This window comes from Puma concolor, chromosome B1 (genome assembly GCF_028749965.1).
Source record: "Puma concolor isolate L17-30 chromosome B1, mPumCon1.1.hap2, whole genome shotgun sequence".
NCBI lineage: Eukaryota > Metazoa > Chordata > Mammalia > Carnivora > Felidae > Puma > Puma concolor.
The window spans coordinates 194,226,155-194,250,485 of NC_141670.1; the positions used below are offsets into that span (position 1 = coordinate 194,226,155).

Below are 24,331 nucleotides of genomic sequence, written 5' to 3' on the forward strand. Positions count from 1 at the left end.
TTTTATCACTTGTGTATTTAAAAGGTAGAGTGAAGATAATCCTGCAAATAATTCTATGTAATTTGCGTACAGAAATTCTATGGCAATTGAATAAAGAAAGTCGACAGACTGAGGAATGCAGGAGATGCTGTGCTATTTGGCCGCAAACTGCCTGTCAAATCTAACTAGTATTTATGGCTTAATACGGTGACAAAAGCATGCAAACAATCTGATAGGAAATTTTCTCCGTGACTACGCAGTCCCCATACTTGGCACTCAGGAGGGTGCTCACTGAGGCTTTGCCAAATGAACCTAATCTTCATCTCATACCTCATGCAGACCATAAAAGGTTCGGGTTTTGCCTGCCTTCAGAGGAGGTCCAGATCTAAAACAAGAGGAAAACAGGTTTTAAAATCTAGTTTGCTCTGCTCCTTTGGGCAGTGACATATTCACACCTTTAGGTTTATTATAATACTCTGCTGCTTCCGTGAGTTTGCTGCATTTATGCTTTTATCAACATACAGAATTCTCACAGGTCTGATTTTTCAGCTGCAGCACTTCTAATTCTAGCTCAAAAATTATTCAGCAAACTTCCACATTACAGTTCATACAAATTTATATGAAAACAACTGCAGAAAGCAACAGCATGGATGGGTAACGTGTGGCTACAGAGGAGAGCGGAGCCCCAGATGAAGGCGAGCCTGAATCCCCCATCTTCATCATGGTTGACCTGACTGTGGTGTTCAGCCTGGAGACTGTTGGGGTGGGTGGGGGGTTATATACAGATGGGATACAGTTCAATTTCAAAACGAAGCAGATGGCAAAGCCTTATGGCTAGAGGGCTGGATGCCCTGGTCCCACAGCTGGTAGTTATCGGTCAGGAAGGCCAGGTTGAACTATACTTTGTCAGGCTGGCTTTTGCATTACTGACTTAATCACAGCATTTGAGAAGGTGGTCTACTAGTGAAGGACTGGTCATTGAGAAGGGACACAAGTTCTGTTGCCCGGTGATGAGACAATTACTATGATTATCAGATTACATCTATTAGATTCTAGTAGGTTGATCTATACCCCACATAGTATGTACTTGCAGTGGCTTTATGTTAACACTTCTCTTTCTGCCAAAAGTGGCCCGCAGCTCAGAGGACTTAGAAACTCCAATGTTTCCCTACCTTCTTTAAACTGTAGCTAAACCAAAAGTGCTCCAACTATAGGCCCCACCCAGACTTATTGACTTAGAATCTGTAGTCCAACTATAACCCCAGGTGATTCACTTTGAGACTCTGAGAAGCTCCTGAAACTCAAGGCATGCCAAGAAAGGAGTGACACCCTCAAGCAGTTTTGAACCAGTCCAGGGACACTGTCCCCCATAAGTGAAGGGGCATTAGAGGAGGCGGACAGGCTGGTGGGAAAACAGACGGGTAGGAAGAAGGTGAGCTAAGGAAATCTGGTACTTTCCAGATCCTTCTGAGTCAGTCTCTCATAACATGTTTGTGATCTGAAGTAGCATGACTTCCCAGAATTGTACACCCACCCCTACTAAAAGGCAAAGTACCAAAGTGCATTCCAGGCATGAATACTTTCACTTCTACTGAGAAGATAGCAGCCAACTTACTTCCGTTCATTTTTATCTACTAACAAAGCATTAAAAAAAAATTCTCTTTCGATTTCAGGGCGTTTTAAAAACCAGAACCCATAGGTGAATACTTACATGTTCAAAACTTCCCTCAACTTTCCAGACACTAATTTATCGAAATTCTCTCCTGCACTTGTAAACTGCGGCACATCGTCTTCTTTTTCTTTGTTATAGATTCCTAAAACAAGACCCTGAGAAAGAATAAGCCGGAAAAAAAAAAAAAAAAAAGAATATAATTACAGTAGATCCCTTAGGGAGACTCAAAGGTCCCCACATTCCAGAAGCAGCAAATAATTCCACCCAAACTGCATTCCCCTCAAGGACAAAGCTGAAAAAGAAGCAGGTGCTGGGCAGTCCGCTACACTCACATCCTGCCTAAAAGTTTCAAATTCCTGCCAAAGCAAGGCTGTAAGTACTACCTGTCCTGGGTCTTCCTGGTCTCTGCCAACAAATGACTTTCACCAAATAAAGCGTTTCCTTTTTTACTTCCAAATAAAGAAGGGCAGAAAGGTGTTTTGAGAATTTGTTTTAAGAAAACAAATTCATTTTTTAACCAAGTTAGGCCTCAAAAGGGGTTCAGAACAGGCCACCCCAAAATACGTCACTTGGGCATATTGATTATTTTGAGCTAAAGACACATGAATAAAAAGCAGGTGCAGGAAAGGCTCTCTGACATCCCACTTTCCACCTAAAAGCAGGGCAAAAAATTTCCCTTAAGAAAGGTACTTGCCTGTACTGAGAAGAGAACATTCTTATCACCAGAAACTGGGAGTTGACATTAAAATGGACCTACACAAACAAACCTACTAAAATCACCCTTATCTTCCATTAATTTCCCCCATATACTTCCTAGTCAGTTACATAGCTTACTGCCCCAGCCCAAGCCCCTTTGTCTTGTCACACCCCCACAATTTCTCACTGTTTAAAAAGGTATGTAAGCTTTTAGGCCTCAGGCACTTTGGGTCTTCATTTTCCTTTTGAAAATTCCCATGTACGTGTAAAAACATCAAAAAAATTTTGTTCGCTTTTCCCTGTTAATCTGTCATATGTCCGTTTAATTGCCAGGTCCAGCCACAGAACCCAGCCAAGTAGAGGGAAGTTTTCCCTTCCCCACAATCTTCAAGTGCAAATCTCAGGTATCCTGGGACACGATCACAGCAAAGCCAATGGCTGCACCTGCCAATACAAATAAGCACTCTGGCCAACTCATAGGCTGAAAGAGAAGAAAAGAAAAAGGAGGCATCTTCAGAGAGGCAGGAGGGGCAGGAGCAGAGCACTGTGCCCAGTACTTAGGCAGCTTACCCGTCAAGTCTCCAACAACTGAAATAAGGAAGTCACCCTAGGAATCACTATTTGCCTTTGCAAGACAATTTTTGACTTTAAAATGTTTTCTGCCTTACAGCAACTCTGTGAGGTAGAAAGGACATGTACTCTTCTTCCCACAGACCAGGAGACAGAAACCTGGTGCAGTAATACTAGCCCATGTGCAATAACAGAACTGAGCAAGAATCCTAATTACCTTCTCTGACAGTCCTTCATCTTTGCCACAAAATCACACTGGTACTTGGACCAAACAGCATCCTTTCTCTTTTCTATCAAACAAAAACACCGCTTCCTTGGCATAGCTTTCCCGGCTTCTAATCTTCCTAAGACTGCCCACTGCCCAGTATTTGGTGAAACCAATGAGGAACTGAAGAGACAGGAGCCAGCTGCTGTCTGGATAGGATGTTGCACGGTATTGGAAAGAACACGGGATAAAGTATCTGGTCCACCTGCCATACAGAGGGAGGCCTGAGCTCAAGCCGCATCTAGAATATTCCTCACCAGGGTCATTCTTTCTGGTTCTCAAGCATGACTCCCAAGTCTGTGCTCCTTTCACCGAACCATCCCCCTTCCAGATCCTCACCGCAATAGTGACCTTCGTAAGTTTTTTTTGTTTTGTTTTGTTTTTTTTTTTATCAATTGGATGGAAAAGGCTTTTCTCCCGCCAAGACGCTCTTCTTTTGATTTCACGAAGATATAGGTGTCTGTGCAAAGCCCTTTTCCCTAGGGAGACACTATTTTCCCTCTAGAAACTCTTTCAGGCCATTTGCTCCCGGTGGACCTGTTTTCCTGGTCTTCCACTTCAGCAGGCGGTGGGAGCTGGTGGGAGTGGGGCCCGAGGCTGGCCGCCTCTGGGACCTTAGAGGACGCTGCGCTGCACCTCACGAAACGTGAGCTTCGTCCTAGCTACGGTGACAGCCATCCCATACACTGGCACCATCCCTTCCTGGGGCACAGCGAGGACTAAACAAAACAATGCATCAGGACGCAGTAGCTACAGCTATCACTCTCTCTCGGCCAGAGCTCGGATCCTAGCACTCCCCCAAGCAAAAGAAGGAAGGGAGCGCACCGCTGAATGCTCGGGGGATGGGCAGCCCAAAGCCGCCGGCCCCTGCCAGAGCCCAGCTCGGCAAAGACAGTGAACTTTTGAACCGGTTTCGGCAACTTGGCGCAGAAGCCCGGACACCGCGGTCTCGACCCGCCCCGAAGCTCCGGTCGCCCCGCGCAGGACTCCCGCGGCGGCCTCTCACCTTCGTCATGTCTGCGGCAGCGAAACCCCGTCCCCAGACACGATTCACGCCCAGACGTCGGACGACGACTCGCCCAGCAGCCGGAAGGGGCAGCAAGAACATCTTCCCGGCTCGGCCCCAGCACCGCCCTCCAGCGAGCACGTGGCGCTTTGGGAGGACGGGCGCGTGCCGGGGGGGTGGGGCTTTCGGGAACGGCGGGCGCGCGCCCAGGGGGCGGGGCAGGTGCCAGAGAGCGTGCGGGGCTGGAGTCAGAAACGGGGCACAAGGTCACCAGGGGCGCGGCTTTTGGGTGCGGCCGGCTTGCGCGTGCCCGAGCTTGGGCGGGACCGAGAGTGCTTGCGCCTGGCGTGGGACAGGGCAGATGCCAGGGGGCGGAGCGCGCAGGCACGCACCATCAGACTGGACGGTGATGGGACGGACGCTAGGGCGTGGCGAGGGCTCGGGGGCGTGCCAGCTCTCCGACGAGAGCGCGAGAGAGGGGCGGAGTCGCGGTAATGACATACCACTAGGGGCGGGTACGGAGGCGGGGCTCCAAGGAATCCCCGGGAGCTAGGAAGAGGAGTGTGGTTTTACCCCAACAGGTCCAAGTAGTGAAGGTGGTCCTATCGAGTTATTTTTATTCATATCCTCTTGGGGAACTTTTTTGAACTTCTGTCTGGCCCAGGAGTGTAATACGTCAGTTAGCCCAAATGCTATTTTTGAAAACAGGAGCTTTGTGAATAGTGTTCAATATTTTAACATCATTTTCCTTTTTCTAAAAAAAAAAAAAAAAAAAATTAATGTTTATTTATTTTTCAGAAAGAGACAGAACACGATCAGGGAAGGGGCAGAGAGAAGAGGGAGACGCAGAATCTGAAGCAGGCTCCAGGCTCTGGACTCAAATCCACAAACCGTGACATCATGACCTGAGCCAAAGTCGGAAGCTTAACTGCCTGAGCCACCCAGATGCCCCCATCATTTTCCTTTTTTTGAAAGGGTTTTAGGGGTTTCTGGGTGGCTCAGTTGGTTAAACATCGGTGGGACTCTTGACTTTGGCTCAGGAAGGAAGAAAGAAAGAAAGGTGTTTAAAAATATAAATAAGAGGATTTAAAATTTTTATTGTAAAAAAAAAAACCCACACATGGTTGAATGCAACTCTGAGAACTTAGAAGCACAAGATGAGTTACAAAACCATCCTTAATGTTATACCAGTGTCTGATCCTAATTTTAGCTGGATCTTTGATTTTAGCTTAGGGCACAGGGTGGTAGCAGGGATCCACCAACTGAAGTGTGCTTCAAGGACCACAGCATTTACATTTTCATATACTTAATGGGAAGGAAGAAATAAATCTCACAGCCCCCAAGTAACTTTAGTCCTTACCAAACAGTATTATTGGCCACTTAGGGATGTAAGACAGTCTTTGATCAAACCTTAATTTTACAAAGTGTTCACTAAGGTACAACAGAATTTAAAAGTGTCCCTGGCCACAAGGACTCTATTATGTAGTAGAAGCAAGATATATCATGACTGTGAGAGATAAAAATAGACGGTATTTCATTGAGTGATATGTGCCTATGCTCCAGTTCTTTCTGCCCCCTTCTCTGCTTGACTAAGACTTTGTCTGATGCCAGGAAACCTTCAATAACATTCCACATCTGGGTTATGTGCACTTCTTTTGCTCTGAAAGCAGCTTGTCTCAGAACTAATTACTGTTTGCTCATTGTATGTTTCCCCTCAGGCATTTTGGGAGCCAAGGTTTTCATGTCTTGATTTCCTGTCCCTAGATGTAGAGTATAGATGGTGGCTGGCACATAAACAAGGTGTTCATAAAATGTTTGAATGAAAGCATTGATCAAGGTCTAGTGGACATAGCTTTGATAATTAAAGAACAGGATAGGTCTCACTTGTAGTCTTTAGATACTAAATGCAAAACTAAAAAAAGTTTGAAATGAGCCAGGCGAATGAGAAGGATTTAGATGATTGAGGAAGATATGAAAATAGGGAGGAGTGTGTGGGAAGTTATTGGCTTGGCTTGGGGAGAGTGATCAGGCCTGCCTAGAATGAAAGGTGGTTATAAAAGAGAGTGATGCTGGATTAAAGAGGATCTTGAAAGGCTGGCAGAGTTTATTATCAATGTCCACATGGACTCAATAATGTACTTTATAGAAGCTGGAGGACCTAAAACCTATGTTTTAGTACACCCGATAGAGGTTGGCATGAAGGGTAGAAGAAGATTGAACAGTTTAGGGGAAAGTTACACCTTCATGGAAACCTGGGCATTGTCCAGAGAGACTATGAGGAAACTCCTCTGGCATATCTGATTTAGATTCCAAGGAAGTTCTTTCACAACTCTGAAAATTGTTGGGCAATGCAAGTCTTGTTTATAGACATGCAAATTATGTCCTGTCCAATAGAAGTGAGTTGACTGCCCTCTCTCTCCCATGGAACCGCATCCTCCACACTTGCATTTAAATGTCTGATGGAGTCTCATACCTCTGACCACACCCTGCAAACCTGCTCCAACCACAGCCTTCCTAGTCAATAGCCTCCCTGTTCCCATCCTCACTGATGACAACTTGTCTCCATGTGCATATTCATTTCAGTATTCTTGATCTATAAATTCATGGGTTCTCAGAATTATCTTTTGAGCTAGTTATAAACAACAATCTGTTTCCTTCATGAGTTAAATAAAATCTTTAACATGTATTCATCTCTATGTCCATATAAGAGCCATGATTTTAACTTTTTTGGGAAAATTATCTTCTAACAGCAGGGAGGCTGACTAAAGGCATGAGTTTTTGACAGACTTTCTAGATGACTCAATTTGGGAAATGAAAGTTAGAATCAGCTAGACACAGCTTATGGATGTGAGACAACATACACCACTACCCTGTTTAGGACCCAAACACTCTCTTCTTGCTTGGGGAAAAGCAATGAAGGTAATGGGCAATGGGGAGTTTAATTATAAATGTTAACTCTCTGGTGTTTGGGTGGGTGGCTCAGTCACCTGAGTATCTGACGCTTGATTTTGGCTCAGATCATGATCTCAGGGTCATGAGATTGAGCTCATGTTGTGCTCACCACTGAGCATGGAGCCTGCTTAGGAGTCTCTCTCTCTCTCTCTCTCTCTCTGCTCCTCCCATGCATGTGCACCCTCTCTCCCTCTCTCTGTCTAAAAAAAAGAAAAAAATGAAAAAATGTTGACTCTAATGTAACAATGGGACATTGGAGGGAAAAGCAGAAGGAAAGAAGTCCAGTGGAACTTGAGCTGATTATGCAGACTTTCACAGAGTGAGTTCAATAGCCAGGAGTCTGATGGTTTCCCTACAGATGCCATCATGGAGCAAGATGAACAAAGGGAAAAGACAGAGCTTGTAGCAGATACCCTCTGTCAGGAGATGTTGAAACCCAAGAAAGAGGCAAAGTAGGGAGTGGTCAGAGAGGCAAGAAGAGGACCTGATCATATAAACGTTGATGAGTAACAGTCATTTAGCACCTCATGGGGCACCCTGGACAGGTAGTAATTCAACACTGCTTCTAGCTGGTACATTTAAAAAAATCAACATTTATTTAGAGAAAGGGAGAAGCATTTTCTAGTAATAAAAATTATATACTTTTAGCTATGTTCAAGTTTAGGAAGTCGCTACATGCAATAACCCTAGCATAATATTTTCACTTGTTTCACATCTTCTTTCACTTTATAGCCTCCCTCCCCCCGCCAAGCCAAATCATGACTGGATGATGTTAGTCACTCACAGTCACTGAGGATAAAGGTAACCTTCACCCTGTGGTAGGGTCTGTGAGTTGTCCCCCAATATTAGTTTCCCTCCTTTCTCTAGTATTGGAAGCTTTAGCCAGGCACTTTGCCGTCCAATGAAACTATATTTTCTAGTCTCTTCTGGTAGGATGGTTCTGTGATTGGGTTCCAGCTAATGGGAGGGAATGGAAGTGAAGTATGCATGTGAGACTTACAAAGCACGGCCCTTCTTTGTCCATTTGTTCATTTAAAAATATTTATTGAGTATCTATTCAGTGCCAGGCACTGTTCTAGGCACTTGGGATCCATCAGTGAATAAAAGAGACAAAGATCCCTGCTAATTTGGAGCTTATATTCTAGTTGGGAGAGTCAAACAATAAACATAAGGATTATGAGAAGTTATCTACATAAATTATGTTGTGTGTGAGAAGATAATACATGCATGCAATAGAGAAAAGAAAAGGCAGAGCAGAGCAAGGGGGTTGAGAGCAATCGGTGAAGGGGAACATGATACAGTGTTCAATAGGGTGGTCAAGGTAGGCCTCATTGGAAAAATGACATTTGAGCGCAGCCTTGAAGGAGGTGAGAAAATGAATAGTGAGAATATCAGGGGAAAGAGCTTTCCTGGCTAATGTCATCAACTAGGAAGGCTGTGGGCAGAGCAGGTTTGCAGGAGGTGGTCAGGGGTATAAGATGTCCATTAGACATCCAAGTGGAGATGTGGAGGAAGTAGCTTGATAGAGGAGTCTGGGGTTCAGGAGAAAGTTCTGGGTTGGAGATATATATTTGAGAGTCGTTGGCATGAAGATGGTACCTAAAACCATGAGTCCAGAAAAGGAGAAGTGTAGACAGAGGGGAAAAATCAAAAAGTCAAGCACCAAGGACTGAGCTCTAAGGTCCTTCAACACGAAGATGTTGGAAACAAAGAAGAACCAGCACACAGAATAAAATGTCACAACCAACAGGGCAGGAGGAAAACTGAGAGAGTACTTCCTTGAAAAAAGCCTTAAGATTTCTGTAAAATGGAAGAGGGAGCCTTCCTCCTCCTCTTCTCCCCTTCTCTGTCACTGGAAACACAGCCTTAGTGGAGGGGGGAGAACAGCAACCCTGTAAAACCATAAGCTACAGGAAGCTGGTCACCAACAGCAGGAGGCCAGTGAATCGTATCTGGACTGCTCATACCCCGACTGTCGCTTTGTTTAGGCCACTGATATTTTATCCTTTGTTATAGCAGCTGAGTTTGAATTCTAACTAAAACACAGATAACAGATAACATTACAAAGCTTTGCTTAAAATCGGTTTTCAATTCCGGGACACCTGGGTGGCTCAGTCAGTAAAGCGTCTGACTTCGGCTCATGGCCTCATCTCACGGTTTGTGAGTTTAAGCCCCGAGTTGGACTCTGTGCTGACAGCTCAGAGCCTGGAGCTGGCTTCGGATTCTGTATCGCCATCTCTCTCTGCCCCTCCCCCACTCACACTCTGCCTCTCTCTCTCTCTCTCTCTCTCTCAAACATAAACATTAAAAAAAATATTTTCAATTCCCCCACCCTAGTTTCAAGCTGAAGTCTTTCCCACGTCTTATTTGTTCTCATTCTTACTTTGGTTTTCTTTTTTCTTTTCCAAACCGGACAGATTCTTGTGGGGGAGTATTGGACGTTGTACAATTCAGATAATAAAACAAATCTCTATGCCATAGCACTGTTTGCTTTCCTTTGATGGTGAATCTAGACAAAGAAGTTGTCAAATGGGCTGGTCTGAAAGTGTGGGGTGGGGTCTGCCGCTGCTCCCCTTAAAACATACACGTTTAAACTAATATAACATTGTATGTTAATTATACTTCGGTGAAAAAGAAAAAACTTAAAGCCTTATACATTTGTATCACACAAAAAATAAATTCACAGAGAAGAGGAGCATTGTGAGGAGAATTTGATTTTCCTTTGAAGGTATTATGTACTTTAGCAGGAAGTAATCAATTTTTATTTCACTAGATGTATGGTCATCAAGATGGAGGGGAATTTGAGTTAGCTGGCACCATATTTCTGATTTGGTTCATTAGCATGTTAGAGTCTTTTGCCAGGCCTAGCTACCTGATTTTCAGAGCCCAGTGCAGAAGGAAAATGTGCAGCCCCCTCTTCAAAATGATTAAGAATTACAAGATGGAACATTAAACCAAGTGTTGGGCCCTGCTAACTGTGGGGACCTATGCATCACAGATCACCCGCCCACGAAGTTGGCCCTCCCCCTTACGGTACAGGTTTGTGTGCTGAGAGCCTCGTGGCTGGACAACCCCCGTATGTAGCCCTATCACCGAACACCATGCACAGCTTCCTAACATTCATGGTGCAGTGTCACCAAAGCCGAGGAAGGAAGGAGGTTGACTACTGATTGAGAGTTCAAGGGTTTCACATGCTCCCAAGATCAAGGAGTCCGGCGACAACATGTCATCCTATTTGTCAAGAAAGAGGCCCTTCATTCACATCTCCATGACAACACCTACCACTTGCTTGTTTGTAACCTTGCCCTAAGTTAGGAACAATTTGAGGCACAAACAGCAGAATATTTGACCAATGGAGGCCCAAACGAATAGCAGTTTGTTTTTCTCCTGTAACAGCAAGTCCAGTGATAGGTTTTTCCAGTGTTAGTTCAGCTGCTTAGTGATGCCTGGCTGTTCCTGCTCTTTGCTTGGTCTTTCCTTCATGGTTGCAGGAGCTTATCAGCAGCTATCTACACTCAGGGTAGCAGAAAGGAATGGCACCGGCTGCATCTGTCTTCCATTTGCTTCAAAACTACCCACAATTCTGCTCCCACACGGGCCTCCCTCCTCAGGTTGCTCTCCTCTGAACTGAAATCTGCTGAGGGGGCCACCACGGGCAGAGTGGGGCCACCTGCCCGCCCCCAGCTGCTGGGAATGTGAGGCCTCCGGCTATTCCCTAAGGAGGTAGGGCTCCCAAGGTGGGCTGTTCCCTAAACGGAAGGAATTTGTAAGAGGTCCTGGGAAGCCAGCAAACCTGAGATGCCCACACAGCCCTATACGGTAGCCACCCCCCTTCTTTGCAGTTTTGTTTTCCATGGTTTCAGTTCCCCTCGGTCAAAGGTGGTCTGGAAGCAGGTGACCCCCCGACCGTATCAACTAATGGAACGTCTAACCTAACGCTCTATCAAGATGCCTACGTCCTTCACTTCATTTCATCTTGTCACGCAGGCATGTTATTGTCTCACATCATCAGCAGAAAAAGAAAGGTGAGTCCAGTACAAGAAGATATTTTGAGACACACCTTTTATTACAGAATATTATTATAATTATTCTATTTATTAGTAGTTATTGTTGCTAATCTCTTATTGTACCTAATTTATACATTAGTATGTATAGAGTTTGGTACTATCTGTGGTTTCAGGCGTCCATAACCCTTACTGTTACGCAACTTCCTGTGCGTTAAGAAATTCTTCAACAGAGACTTAAACACATTAGAAATTTATCTTCTCGGGGCGCCTGGGTGGCGCAGTCGGTTAAGCGTCCGACTTCAGCCAGGTCACAATCTCACGGTCCGTGAGTTCGAGCCCCGCGTCAGGCTCTGGGCTGATGGCTCGGAGCCTGGAGCCTGTTTCCGATTCTGTGTCTCCCTCTCTCTCTGCCCCTCCCCCGTTCATGCTCTGTCTCTCTCTGTCCCAAAAATAAATAAAAAACGTTGAAAAAAAAATTAAAAAAAAAAAAAAAAAAAATTTATCTTCTCATGTGAGAGAAGACAAAGGCTGGTACCGCAGCTGCCTAAAGTTCTCAGAGGCTACATTTCTTCTTTCTGCAGTACCATATTTAGTGTTAAGCAAATGACATCTGTTGCCTCTTATCCAGAGTAGGAACCTAGGCTCTTCTGCCCACTGCATCTTGGTATCCGAGTTTTCAAAGAAAAATGCAATGCAGTCAAGCACTGGATGGAACTACATTATACTCACAGAGAGGAGACAGAGCAAGGTAAGGTTCAGCAGTGGGCGTCAGTCCCCGGCGGCCAGTGGGTTTCCCTGAGAGCCAATGCAGGGCAACTGGCTTACCAGCACTTCTCTCTTGCCTCAGTAGCAGGACCCCTCCCCTTCCCCAGGGGAGTCTGAAACACTGAAAGCTAGGGGCATGCCTGTGGGCCATTGACACACACGCTTCAGGAGAACAAAGGAACACATACTGAGCCTACCCAGGATGAAAATCTGCCTTCTGAAACTAACAATGAAAGGGAAACTGGATATTGTTTCCACCACAAGCAGTGTCTGCCCACACAGTATTTGCTACTCCTCTCTCAGGTCACAGTTCCAATTTCATTTCCCACAGGAATTCTTTCTTGATGCCCTCGTTAGATCAGGTCCTCTTTGTCTATGTTCTTTAACATTGTAGAGATAAAATTTCTCCTTTACCCTCTTAGGGTCTCTGGTTGGGCCTGAAAATTAAACTGACATGACTGATTAACAGGAACAAAGCATACACATTTTACTTATTAATTTTTACATGGGAGCCTTCACAAGAAAAACAAAGACCCAAAGAGGCAATTAGGGCTGCGAGCTTATACACTAGGTTGTTAATGTTGTTTAAACCAATTCATTGCAAAGTATATTGCAAAGGCTGAGCGAATTCATTGCTGTGTACAAATCTAAGATTAATGTTCTAAAATAATACACGTGAAACTTTGAAATTTATGGTTTTTTTAAAAATTTTTTATGTTTATTTATTTTTGAGAGACAGAGGCAGACTGTGAGTGGGTGAGGGGCAGAGAGAGAAGAAGACACAGAATCTGAAGCAGGCTCCAGGCCCTGAGCTGGCAGCACAGAGCCTGATGCGGGGCTGAAACTCACGAGCCGTGAAATCATGACCTGAGCTGAAGTTGGAGGCTTGACGGACTGAGCCACCCAGGCGCCCCAAAATTTAGGTTTTAATAAAATATCCCTAGAAGACACATTCCAGTTGGAAGGAATCTCATGTGCAAAGATTACTGACACATTTATCTTTTGAATGAGATGATAATAGCTATATATTAAGAATCTATTGTGAACAAATAAAGGCTGAACATTTGCTTCATATATTTTTTTCAGTTTATTGAGAGAGAGAGTGAGAGAGAGAGCATGAGTTGGGGAGGGGCAGAGGGAGAGGAAGAGAGAGAATCTCAAGCAGGCTCTGCACTGTCAGTGCAGAGCCTGACTCAGGGCTCAACTCATGAACCATGAGCTCATGACCCGAGCCAAAATCAAGAGTCGGATGCTTAACTGACTGAGCCACCCATGCATCCCTTAACACATTTGTTTGTTTGTTTAACATTAATCCTATTTCTCATCTTCTTGGATTTTGCCCTTGAATTTCTTATTTCTGCTATCAAAATTTTTCATTTCCTAGAGCTCTTTCTTTTCTCATTTGTGCCCTATTTACAACTATTTTTCTGTAGACATTAATAACACTTTCTCTGAAGTTTGCTCCTATTCTCCGACTTGTCTGTTTCCTCTGAGACCTAGCTCTTCTTTGTTTTAATCTGACTTTGATGTTGGTGGATTTCCTCAAATGCCTGGTGATCTTTGGCTGTCTAATAATATATAAGAGTGAGGCACTACAAGGCTAAATGGAACCTCTTTGACAATTAGTAGCTGTCACCTAAGGGTTTAGGTAGGATCCAGTCATTTCATGGGGACATCCCCAAATATCAGAATTGACGAGTCTTTCCTCTTGGGCTGCCCCTTTTCCGCAAAAAGGGTCCTTCACTTGTCTGTCCTTCAATAGCCTGACTGCTAGTTTTTCTGGAGCATGTCAAGTGGAATGTGTCTTGACTCATATAATTCAGTCTGTAGATTTTCATTTAATTTCTCTATTTTCATTTTTTTAAGTTTATTTATTTATTTTGAGACAGGAGGTGGGGAGGAGCAGAGAGGGAGAGAGGGAGAAAATCCCAAGCAGGCTCCAAGCTGTCAGCTCAGGGCCTGACACAGGGCTTGATCTCACAAACTGCAAGATCACGACCTGAGCCAAAACCAAGAAAGAGTCAGATGCTTAACCGACTGAGCCACCCGGGCACTCCTTCCCTATTTTCAATTACGTGCATCCCCCTGATGGATCTGGGCGCCCCAAATCTGGAGTATCTATGATTCAATCCCTTTAGAGAGAGAATCTAGTCTTCAACTAAATTAGGAAAGAAGCATTTATGTGGGGGAGAGTGAGTATAATGTGTAAAGATTTATTGAGGTATCATTTCATGTTTCTGTTTACAGTTTCTTCATTGCTGTGTAATTTGGCCTCATGATGACTCTGTAAATTAAGGATTAAAAGGATGGTTCTCATCACGGACTGAATAATTTACTACTCCTCAGACCACTGGAATGGAATTTTGCTATATGTGTTTGTTCATTTATGAAGCAAATATTTATTGAATACCTACTTTGTGTGAGATACTGTTCTAGGAGCTGGGGAACACAGCAGTGAATAAGACAAGCAAGAGAGTCCTGAGTTACAGGAGCCCTAGGATCTATCTATTTACTTCGTTCATTCACTTCATAAATATTTTCAGGGCTTACAATATGGCAGGTAGTGAGGTAGCCCCAACACAAGATAAATAAAAGACACAATCTGCCTTCACTCAGCACATCATGCAGGAATGGAAGAAAGACCACTAAACAAGGCAATCCCAAGGGTATGTGATAAGTGAGGGCTGTGATAAGGAGAATACAAGAGCACAGAGTAGGAAGCTCTCACCTGATTTGTGAGGCAGGAAAGTTCTCCCAGAGAAATTAACATTAAAGCTGAGACCTGTACAATGAGTAGGACAGATGGAACTGAAGAGAGAGGAGGTAGGTGAAGAGCTTGTTAATAGGCAAGAGTGTGTGGCTGGTCTTTCAAGGAACTGGGAGTCGATGTGGCTGCAGTGTAGACAGTAAGGGAAAATGGAGCTGTACAGGTAAGCAGAGTCTAGCAGTTGAAGACTTGTACTCTGGGGAGAGCTAACGGTGGGTTGGACTGCATGGTGGCTGCAGCAAAGGAGGAAAATAGAGAATGATCATGCACTTAAGGTAGAGTCAAGATGACTTGGTGATGGACTGGATTTGAAGAGTGAGGGACAGTGAGGATTCAAAGGTGACTCCTAGATGTCTAGCTTAAGCAGTAAGGTGGATGTCATGCTTTCAGCTGAGATTGAAGACCCAGGAGGAGAAGCAGTCCTGGGAATGGGGTTAAACCAAGAGGCAGTAGGAAAAAAAAAAAAAAAAACAAAAAAAACCAACAAACAGTTCCATTTTACTCAAGGTGAGTTTGCAGTTGGAGACATCCAAGTGGAAATATGCAATAGGCAGCTGGATGTAAGGGTCGGGAGTTCAGGTGAGTCATGCTGGCTAATGATACGATTTTGCAAGCATCGCCGGAATGGAATCAGGGGAGAGGGTAAGATTGCCCAAATGGATTATTTGTACTTAGGTAATATGACAGACACATACATAATCTTGGGAAAGTCCAACATTAAGGAACAGGTAGACGAAGAAACAGAGAAGGAGCGGCCTGAGGGGTAGCAAGATAAAGACAGTGATTAGAGAACAACAGTGGTCAGCAAGCTCCAACACTGCCTGAAGATGAGTCAGCAAGAAGAAAAACCAGCAAGAGTCCAACAGATGATACAATGTGGAGGTTCCAGTTTACTTGGCAAGAGCCATTGCAAAGGTCTATTCCATCCGCAGCAGATTCTGTAAAAATGTAGGTTAGCTCATGTCACTCCTGAGTTCAAAATTCACCAAGGTCTTCCTGATCATTCACTTTCAGACTTACAATGTCCAACAAGGGATCCAGTCTCTCCACCTCCAACCAATTATCTTCTGGGTCTCATCTCCTACGACTCCCTCTACTCCTATCACTTTTACCACCTCATTGTGTCTTGAAAAAGCCAGGGAGGCTCCTGCCACAGGGCCTTTGCAGTTGATATTTGACCTGTCAGGAATGATGTTCCCAGATTTCTGCCAAACTCCTCCCTTTGCTTCCTTAAGGTCTTTGTTCAAATATTACTTTTTAGTGAGGGCTTATCTGACACTCTGTTTAAATCACTTTTGTAGGGTGTCTGGGTGGCTCAGTAGGTTAAGTGTCTGACTCTTGATCTTGGCTCGGGTCATGATCTCACGGTTCGTAAGTTCAAGCCCCACATCGGGCTCTGATCTGATAGTGCAGAGCCTGCTTGGGATTCTCTCTCTCTCTGCCCCTCACCTGCTTGTGCTCTCTCTCTCTCTCTCTCTCTCTCTCAAAATAAATAAACTAAAAAAACACCCCAAAACATAAATCACTCTTGTTTCCATATAAGCACTATTCCTCCTTACTGTTTTATTTTTCTTCATGGCTTTTACCACCATTGAACATACTATATGTTTAATTTATTTACTTTATTGCCTGTCACCTCCACCTTTCCTCAAATGTAAGCTGCATAAGAGAAGAAATTTTGTTCACTTATGTGTCCCAAGAAGCTAGAACAACGCATATGACATCATCATCACTTAATAAATAGAAACTAGAATAATGCATATGGCATACTAGTCACTCAATAAATATTTGGTGAATAAATTAATGACTCAAGTAATGGTTCAAAAAAGTAGATATGGAGAATGTAAATTAAATTTTTTTCAAAAGTTTGGCTGAAAGAAGTGGAGAAAGATATTGTTGTACTTAGAGGGAAATGTGGGGTCTAGGGAAGATGATATGTTTTTGTTTTTGGTTGACACTCATAATTTCCTTTTCTTCTTAATGTTTTATTTTGAAAAAAAAAAATGATCAGTTTGCAGAAAGTTGGAAAGGAAATCCAGGAGTCTCCATTTACACTTCACCTGTTTTCCCCAGGGGTTACTTCTACATCTACATAATTATAGAACAATACCAAACCCAAGAGGATGACATTGGTATGTGTATGTGTGTCTATACAGTTCTATGTTTTATCACATGAGTAGGTCTACATTCGCATCTATATAACTACAGTACAATATCCAAACTAGGAAACTGACGTTAGCATAATGTGTGCGTATATTTCCATGTTACTTTATCACATCAAACTATTACAAAGATCTCCCTCATGCTCCCTTCTCCCCCATCCCTAACCCTTGGCAACCACTAATTTGTTCTCCATGTGTAGAACGGTATCATTTCTAGAGTGTTATGTCAATGGAATCATATCGTATGTGACCTTTTAAGATTGGTTTTTCCTACTCAGCATGTGCTCTGGAGATCTGTCCAGTGGTTCATTCCTTTTTCTTGCTGAATAGTATTCCATGGTATAGATGCTCCACATTTTTTTAGCCATTCACCTGCTGAAGGACATTTTGATTGTTTCCAGTGTTTGACTATTCCAAACAAAGCTGTGGGGCACTTGGGTGGCTCAGTGGGTTAAGCGTTCAACTCTTGAATTCACTTTTTAAGGAAACCATCAAACTATTTTCCAGAGGGGCTGTACCATTTTACATTTCTCATGATTGTTTATTTTGGTTTTTTTTTTAAGTTTTATTTATTTTGAGAGAGACAGAGACAGCGTGAGCAGGGGAGGTGCAGCGAGGGGAAGAATTCCAAGCAGGTTCTGCACACGGTCAGCACAGAACCCAATGCAGGGCTCAAACCCATGAAACCGTGAGATCATGACCTGAGTCTAAATGAAGAGTTGGATGCCACTGACTGAGCCGCCCAGGTGCCCCAGATTGTTTTGTTTCTTAAGGTGGGTGATGTAAAACATGTTTATGTGTTGTAGGGGAGGAGCCAGTCACCAGGAAGGGGAAAGGTGCACTGTTTGGGGGGTGGGGGGTGGGAGCAGAGTCCAAAGGCAGCAAGAGGGGTGGCCCTGGAGTGGAAGAAAGGGACATCCCTTGACTGAACAGCACACACTAGTAACCAGAGGAGGAAGGAGTGAGGTCAGACACAGGCTGCTTTATAGGTTTGGTGGCAGGAACTTACTGGCTTCTCTTCTCACTAGTAAATAGAGAATGAAGGCCAGGCTGAGAGTGAAATGCTCTAAGATCAAAGGGTTCTGAGTTCAAACACAGTTGGGAAATGCTTCTTCTTAACGCTGAACCCTAACTATGAGCTACGTGGGAAAGGTGAGAATGAAAACTGGCCACACTCTGTGGTTTGAACAAATGAATGTATGTGGTGAAGGATTAATTGTTTGCTCTCCTCATATATTTCTAGGCCCTCCCCTCACCCATCCAGAGAACAGTGTTCTCGGCACACCTCTTGGGGAAGCTCTGGAAGAAAGGATGGTTGCCATGAACACTCATGGGCTTCCAGCCTCCCCAACAGAGGCGGGAGTCCAGCTATGTGGGATCAGAGTATTGTGCTCAGATTTTTAGTAAAATCTCCTAGTATTTAAAAAGTATCCCAATATAATTTGGCATATGCACTAGTTATACCAAACTGATACTTAAAAATGAATTAACATCTGGGGCACCTGGGTGGCTCAGTCGGGTAAGCGTCAGACTTCAGCTCAGGTTATGATCTCACAGTTTGTGAGTTCAAGCCCTGCGACGGGCTCTGTGCTAACAGCTCAGAGCCTGGAGCCCGCTTCTGATTCTGTGTCTCCCTCGCTCTCTGCCCCTCCCCCTCTCACACTGTGTGTGTGTGTGTGTGTGTGTGTGTGTGTGTGTGTCTCAAAAATAAACAAACATGGGGCGCCTGGGTGGCGCAGTCGGTTAAGCGTCCGACTTCAGCCAGGTCACGATCTCGCGGTCCGTGAGTTCGAGCCCCGCGTCGGGCTCTGGGCTGGTGGCTCGGAGCCTGGAGCCTGTTTCCGATTCTGTGCCTCCCTCTCTCTCTGCCCCTCCCCCGTTCATGCTCTGTCTCTCTCTGTCCCAAAAATAAATAAACGTTGAAAAAAAAATAAACATTTAAAAAAATGAATTAGCATTCTTAGGGGCACCTGGGTGGCTCAATAGGTTGAGAATCCTACTCTAGATTTTGGCCCAGGTCATGGTCCCAGGGTTGTAGGATTGCATCAGGCTCTGAACTAAGTTTGAAGGCTGCTTGAGATTCTCTCTCTCTACCTCTGCCCCTCTCCCCCACTCACATGCTCTCTCTCTCTAAAATAAAAAATAAGGGCCGCCTGGGTGGCTCAGTCAGTTAAGCCACCAGACCAGCTCAGGTCATGATCTCACGGTTTGTGGGTTCGAGCCCTGCATCAGACTCTGTGCTGACAGCTCAGCCTGGAGCCTACTTCGGATTCTGTGTATCTCTCTCTCTCTCTCTGTCTCTCTGATCATGCTCTGTCTCTGTCTCTCTCTCTCTCTCTCAAAAATAAACATTAAGAAATTAAAAAAAATAAAAAATAAATTAAAAAATAAGAATAAAAATGAATGAGCATTCTTCTATCAACACTAGATTTGTTATAAAAGTGGTGCTAAAGAGCAGCAGAGAAACAAGTCTTTTACTTAATTGAAGCCCTTGGATCTCAATTAATGAAGTGGGGCCAGGTGGGTATGTGTCCAGGAAAAAATTAGTTTTGACCCTTACCTCACAACAAACACAAAAATCATTTCCAAGCAAATGTGAAAGGTAAAACGGTAAAATCTGTGGAAGAAAACAGAGGACACTATTCGGATGAACTTGGGATAGGCAAAGATTTCTTACACATGGTTCAAAAAGCACGACCAATAAAGGAAGAGCGATGAATTACATTAAGAACTTCTGTTCAACAAAAAGACATTCAGACAGTGAAAGGCAAACCATAGCTTGGGAAAAGATATTTGCGAGCCATGTAATCAGCAAAGAATTTGTATACAAAATAAATACCACACATCGGTTACTGACAGACAAGTCAATAAAAGCTGAGCTCTGGAGCCAAAGTGCCTGTAGCTACATCCCAGTGTGACTTTGGGCACATTATTCAATGCTTCTCTGTCTCCCTTTCCTTACCGTAAAGTGCGATTAACAGTACACCCACCTCCTAGGTTTGCTGTGAGAATGAATCCATACAGAATTAATCTACTTGGAGTAGAGTTTTGCACACCAGAAGAGTCTGACAAAAGTTACCAATTATTATGTGTTCTCTACGTTTTCAAAGAAAGGTGAAAGCTTGATGCGGAGAATTTACTACTTAGTGTACTTCCATCATCAGGGTGACTGTCGTTGATAGGCAGGACGTGCTGCGCATCATATTTCCAATCACACAGCAGCCGTGTGTGCGCATGCGCGTGGGTACAGGTGGTGAGACGCCAGCAAAGGTGCCCCACCCCTTCTGTAGTAACTGGGAGGCATTCCGGCTTAACCACCAGGTACCTGCAGTGATCTTGCCTTTATCCTCCTCCACCCAATAATTTTGACGCCTTTATGATACCCTTAGACAATATCACAGCATCAGTTATAGAATCGTGCAATTCACTGCTTCTATCTGTGTTATATTTGACAGTTTTACAGATATGTACAGAATTCCTGGAGAACATTTTAGGCTTACCCTTGCCTTGTTAGGAGTTTGCACTTGTGTAGGTGTTTATCTTAAAGGAAATGCTTTCCTCAACTTTACCATTTCCATATGGGTGGTCTCGTGAGTCACTGTTCTCCCTTCTGAAGGCAGAGATTCAAGTTCAAGTCGCCCTTGCCAGGGAAGCATTTTCCTTGGCTAAGGTTCACCAGGCAATTTTCTCCAAGTGCCATAGGTCAGCTGGATTTCATTGGCATCACTTGTGTAACAGAAGCACTTGTAAAGCCAGTATGTCTCTGGGGCTTTCTAATTAATCTGTCTTCACTCCTCAGGGGGTAGCCTGTGTTAACAAGAAATGATCATGCACAAGCAGACCCACGTTTATCAAAATGTGGTTGTGGCCCATGTGGGTACGTCTCACTGGAACTGCTTGTTAAAAATGTAGATTTCTAGGTCTCACCCTAGACCTGAATCAGAATCACCCTAGAACTTCTGAATCAGAATCTTCGGGAGTGTGAGTTGAAAGTTTGCATTAAAAAAATATTTCTAGGTGAGTCTGAAATTTAAGAACTACAGAAATGTAAATTTCTGGGTTCCACAGAATCTGCTTCTAGAGCTAGAGCCAACAATGCTGCTCGAATACAGTTTGTGAAAAATTGAGGCGAGTTGAATCTATGTAAGGATTACATTCACGGAGGATGAATATGTGAAGTGGGCAAAAAAGTTACTGGAGCAGGTGAGTACCCAACTTGTCATAGTCAAGAACTTCCTAGAGCTAAGGGAGTGTTTTGCCCTGCCACTGAGAAGTGAATTACTAAAAAAATAGATTTACTTCATCCTTATCAATTCTACCAATGAATAAAAATATAACTAAGTTTCTATATCTCGAGCTCTCTGTTTTTTTTTTTTTATTAAAAAAAAATTTTTTTTCAACGTTTATTTATTTTTGGGACAGAGAGAGACAGAGCATGAACGGGGGAGGGGCAGAGAGAGAGGGAGACACAGAATCAGAAACAGGCTCCAGGCTCTGAGCCATCAGCCCAGAGCCCGACGCGGGGCTCGAACTCCCGGACCGCGAGATCGTGACCTGGCTGAAGTTGGACGCTTAACCGACTGCGCCACGCAGGCGCCCCACGAGCTCTCTGTTTAAGAAATGGATTCTTTTCTGGGGCATCTGGGTGGCTCAGTCAGTTAAATGTCCAACTCTTTATTTCAGCTCAGGTCATGATCTCACAGTTCACGAGTTTGAGCCCCACATTGGGCTCTGTGCTGATGGTATGGAGCCTGCTTGGGATTCTTTCTCTCTCTCTCTCTGCCCCTCCCCTGCTCTAGCTCTCTCTCTCTCTCTCTCTCTCTCTCTCTCAAAATAAATAAATAAAAGAAAAAAAAGTGGACCCTCTTCTTATGTGGGGATACAGAGGACAGAAGAGATAAAGGCAAGAGCAGCGTGGGCTGAATGCAGCACACGCTGAATGCGGTATCTGCTCAACCAAGGAAAAACAAGACATGCCGGAAATAGCAGAAATGTTTTTCCTTCCAAGATGAAATGCTTAGGTTACTAAGGAATGTCGAGCCCACCCTTACCCATTACTTCACCCCATGCATTTCTTCCTGAGTTTGCTAATGTATATGCATAAGCAGTCACGTAATTAGAGTTATGGTATGTCAGCATGACTTAGTAACTTTTTTTTCTGCTTTCATTTCCACATACTACTATTCACTCCCTAAGAAATACAGGAGAGCTACCCAGGTCAGGGCTGCACACAGCCCTCTCTTGCTTAAGGGAGTTTTTCTTGGTGCAGTCCCTCTGGGCCTCTCATTGTTCCAAACCATTTGGACTCTGAGTAATCCTTTTGTCTCACATCGCACGGAGCAGCACAACATTCTTATGTCCAGGGAGTGTACTGACCAACCTATGGAGTCGGGTAATTCTGCACTTACATTCAGGTACTGTATATTTCAAGCACTGTATATTGTCTTGATTGTATCAGTAATTCCCAAACGCCAACTCTTAGCTGTCAGCTGGAGAACTCAGGAAACACACACATGCACGCACACACTCACTCAGAAATCTACCTTTCCTTTTCTCCTTCCTCCCCCACAACAGATTCTGATTTAGTTTTTAAAAGCTCAGCAGGTAATTTTGACCATCATCCATGTTTGGAAACTATTGAGATGGTTCCTTGTGTCTATCTATCGATCTGTAGATCTATCAATCTATCTATCCTATTTATTCTGCTTTCCTTATTCCAGAAAACATTTAAGATATCAGCTTAATTAAATACAGTATTTTAGGAAACCATTTAATAAAATAAATAAAATATTTATAGTAGTTTAATTTTTACCTTCTCTCCCATAATTTTGTGCTTTCCAAATTTTCTTAATGTGTTTTTTTTTTCTTAGAGAGAGAGGGAGAGAGAGAAAGAGAGAGAGAGGGCACAAGCAAGCAAGAGGCAGAGAGAGAGGGAGAGAGAGAGAAGCAGGGCTCACCTGAAGCAGGATTCGTGCTCACCCAAAGTGGAGCTTGAGCTCAACCGATTCGGGACTCGAACTCATGAACCCTGAAATCATAATCTGAGCAGAAGCGGACGCTTAAACTACTGAGCCACCCAGTCGCCCTGGCATGTGTTATTATAATGATAATAACTTTTAAAGTTTTCTTAATGTTTATTTATTTATTTATTTTTTAAATGATATCTACTCTTTATTGATTATTTTTTTTTCAACGTTTTTTATTTTTATTTTTGGGACAGAGCGAGACAGAGCATGAACGGGGGAGGGGCAGAGAGAGAGGGAGACACAGAATCGGAAACAGGCTCCAGGCTCTGAGCCATCAGCCCAGAGCCCGACGCGGGGCTCGAACCCACGGACTGTGAGATCGTGACCTGGCTGAAGTCGGATGCTTAACCGACTGCGCCACCCAGGCGCCCCAATGTTTATTTATTTTTAAATGTTTATTTATTTATTCTGAGAGGGGGAGGCAGGGAGAGAGGGAAAGAGAGAATCCGAAGCAGGTTCTGCACTGTCAGCCAAGAGTCACAAACTGTGAGGTCATGACCTGAGCCAAAACCAAGAGTCGACGTTCAACCAACTGAGCTACCCAGGTGCCCCTTATTTGTTTATTTTTGAGAGAGAGAGAGCATGCTCATGTGAGGGGCAGAGAGAGAGAGAGAGAGAGAGAGAGAGAGAGAGAGAGAGAAAATCCCAAGCAAGCTCTGTGCTGAGCCTGAGTCAGGGGGGTGTCTCACAAACGGTGAGATCATAACCTGAGCTGAAATCCAGAGTCAGATGCTTAACCGACTGAGCCATGCAGGTGCCCCATTAAAGAGTAAATTTTTATGGATGAAAAGTTGATCCAGTGACTTGTCATGGTTGCCCTATCTACTCTTTTATACTTGGTGAGTTATCAGTTAACAAAATATTTTTAGTTTTAGGACTCTCTTTTCCCTCAGAAGACTAAAAAGGAATACTTTAATGGCTAAGACTTTACAGATTACTGGTAAGATAGAAGACCTCTAAAGTTCTAACAGTTTCTGTCTTCTTAACGGTCTGTCAGCACCCCCTGAGAAATGATGGCCATTGTACTTAGCCAGCAATGTTATATGTAAAATATAGAAAGGGCTTTCCTTCTCTGATTGGAACTTGAAATTGAAATCTATCCTGTTAGAATCATAGACTGAATCTGAGTTGGAAGACCCGTTCAACATTCCCTATCCCCCTGGAAATCACACCCCAGGACACAATGTATTCGTTTCCAGTGGACTGCTTCCCCCCAGTGGTGAAAGATGGTCCTACCATGTCAGTTTTTAAAAGTAGTTCAACTTCAAAATCACAGTTTATCAATTTTTGCACAGCATGCATTTCTTTGACTATGATTATTACAACCTATGCTTTTGTGACAATATCACATAATATCAGTGCTAAAACAGCCCATGATTTTAACAAAGCAACAAGGCAGGTGAAGCTCATTACTTCTCTAATTTCTTTTTGACTCACTGTTTCAAATGAAACGACTTATCTCTG

At 43.8% G+C, this 24,331-nt stretch overlaps 1 protein-coding gene across 1 annotated transcript in view; it reads right to left on the reverse strand.

Annotated features, from left to right (window-relative positions):
• LAP3 (leucine aminopeptidase 3) overlaps positions 1-4,512 on the reverse strand; it is a 29,180-nt gene extending 24,668 nt beyond the window's left edge. The window contains exons 1-3 of the mRNA XM_025922086.2: positions 4,189-4,512; positions 1,691-1,806; positions 310-364 (exon numbers count right to left, since the gene is read on the reverse strand). Coding sequence (XP_025777871.1) covers positions 310-364; positions 1,691-1,806; positions 4,189-4,290 — 273 coding nt within the window. The 5' untranslated portion in view covers positions 4,291-4,512. The remainder of the gene's footprint in view (positions 1-309; positions 365-1,690; positions 1,807-4,188) is intronic.
• Between the last annotated feature and the right edge of the window lie 19,819 nt (positions 4,513-24,331).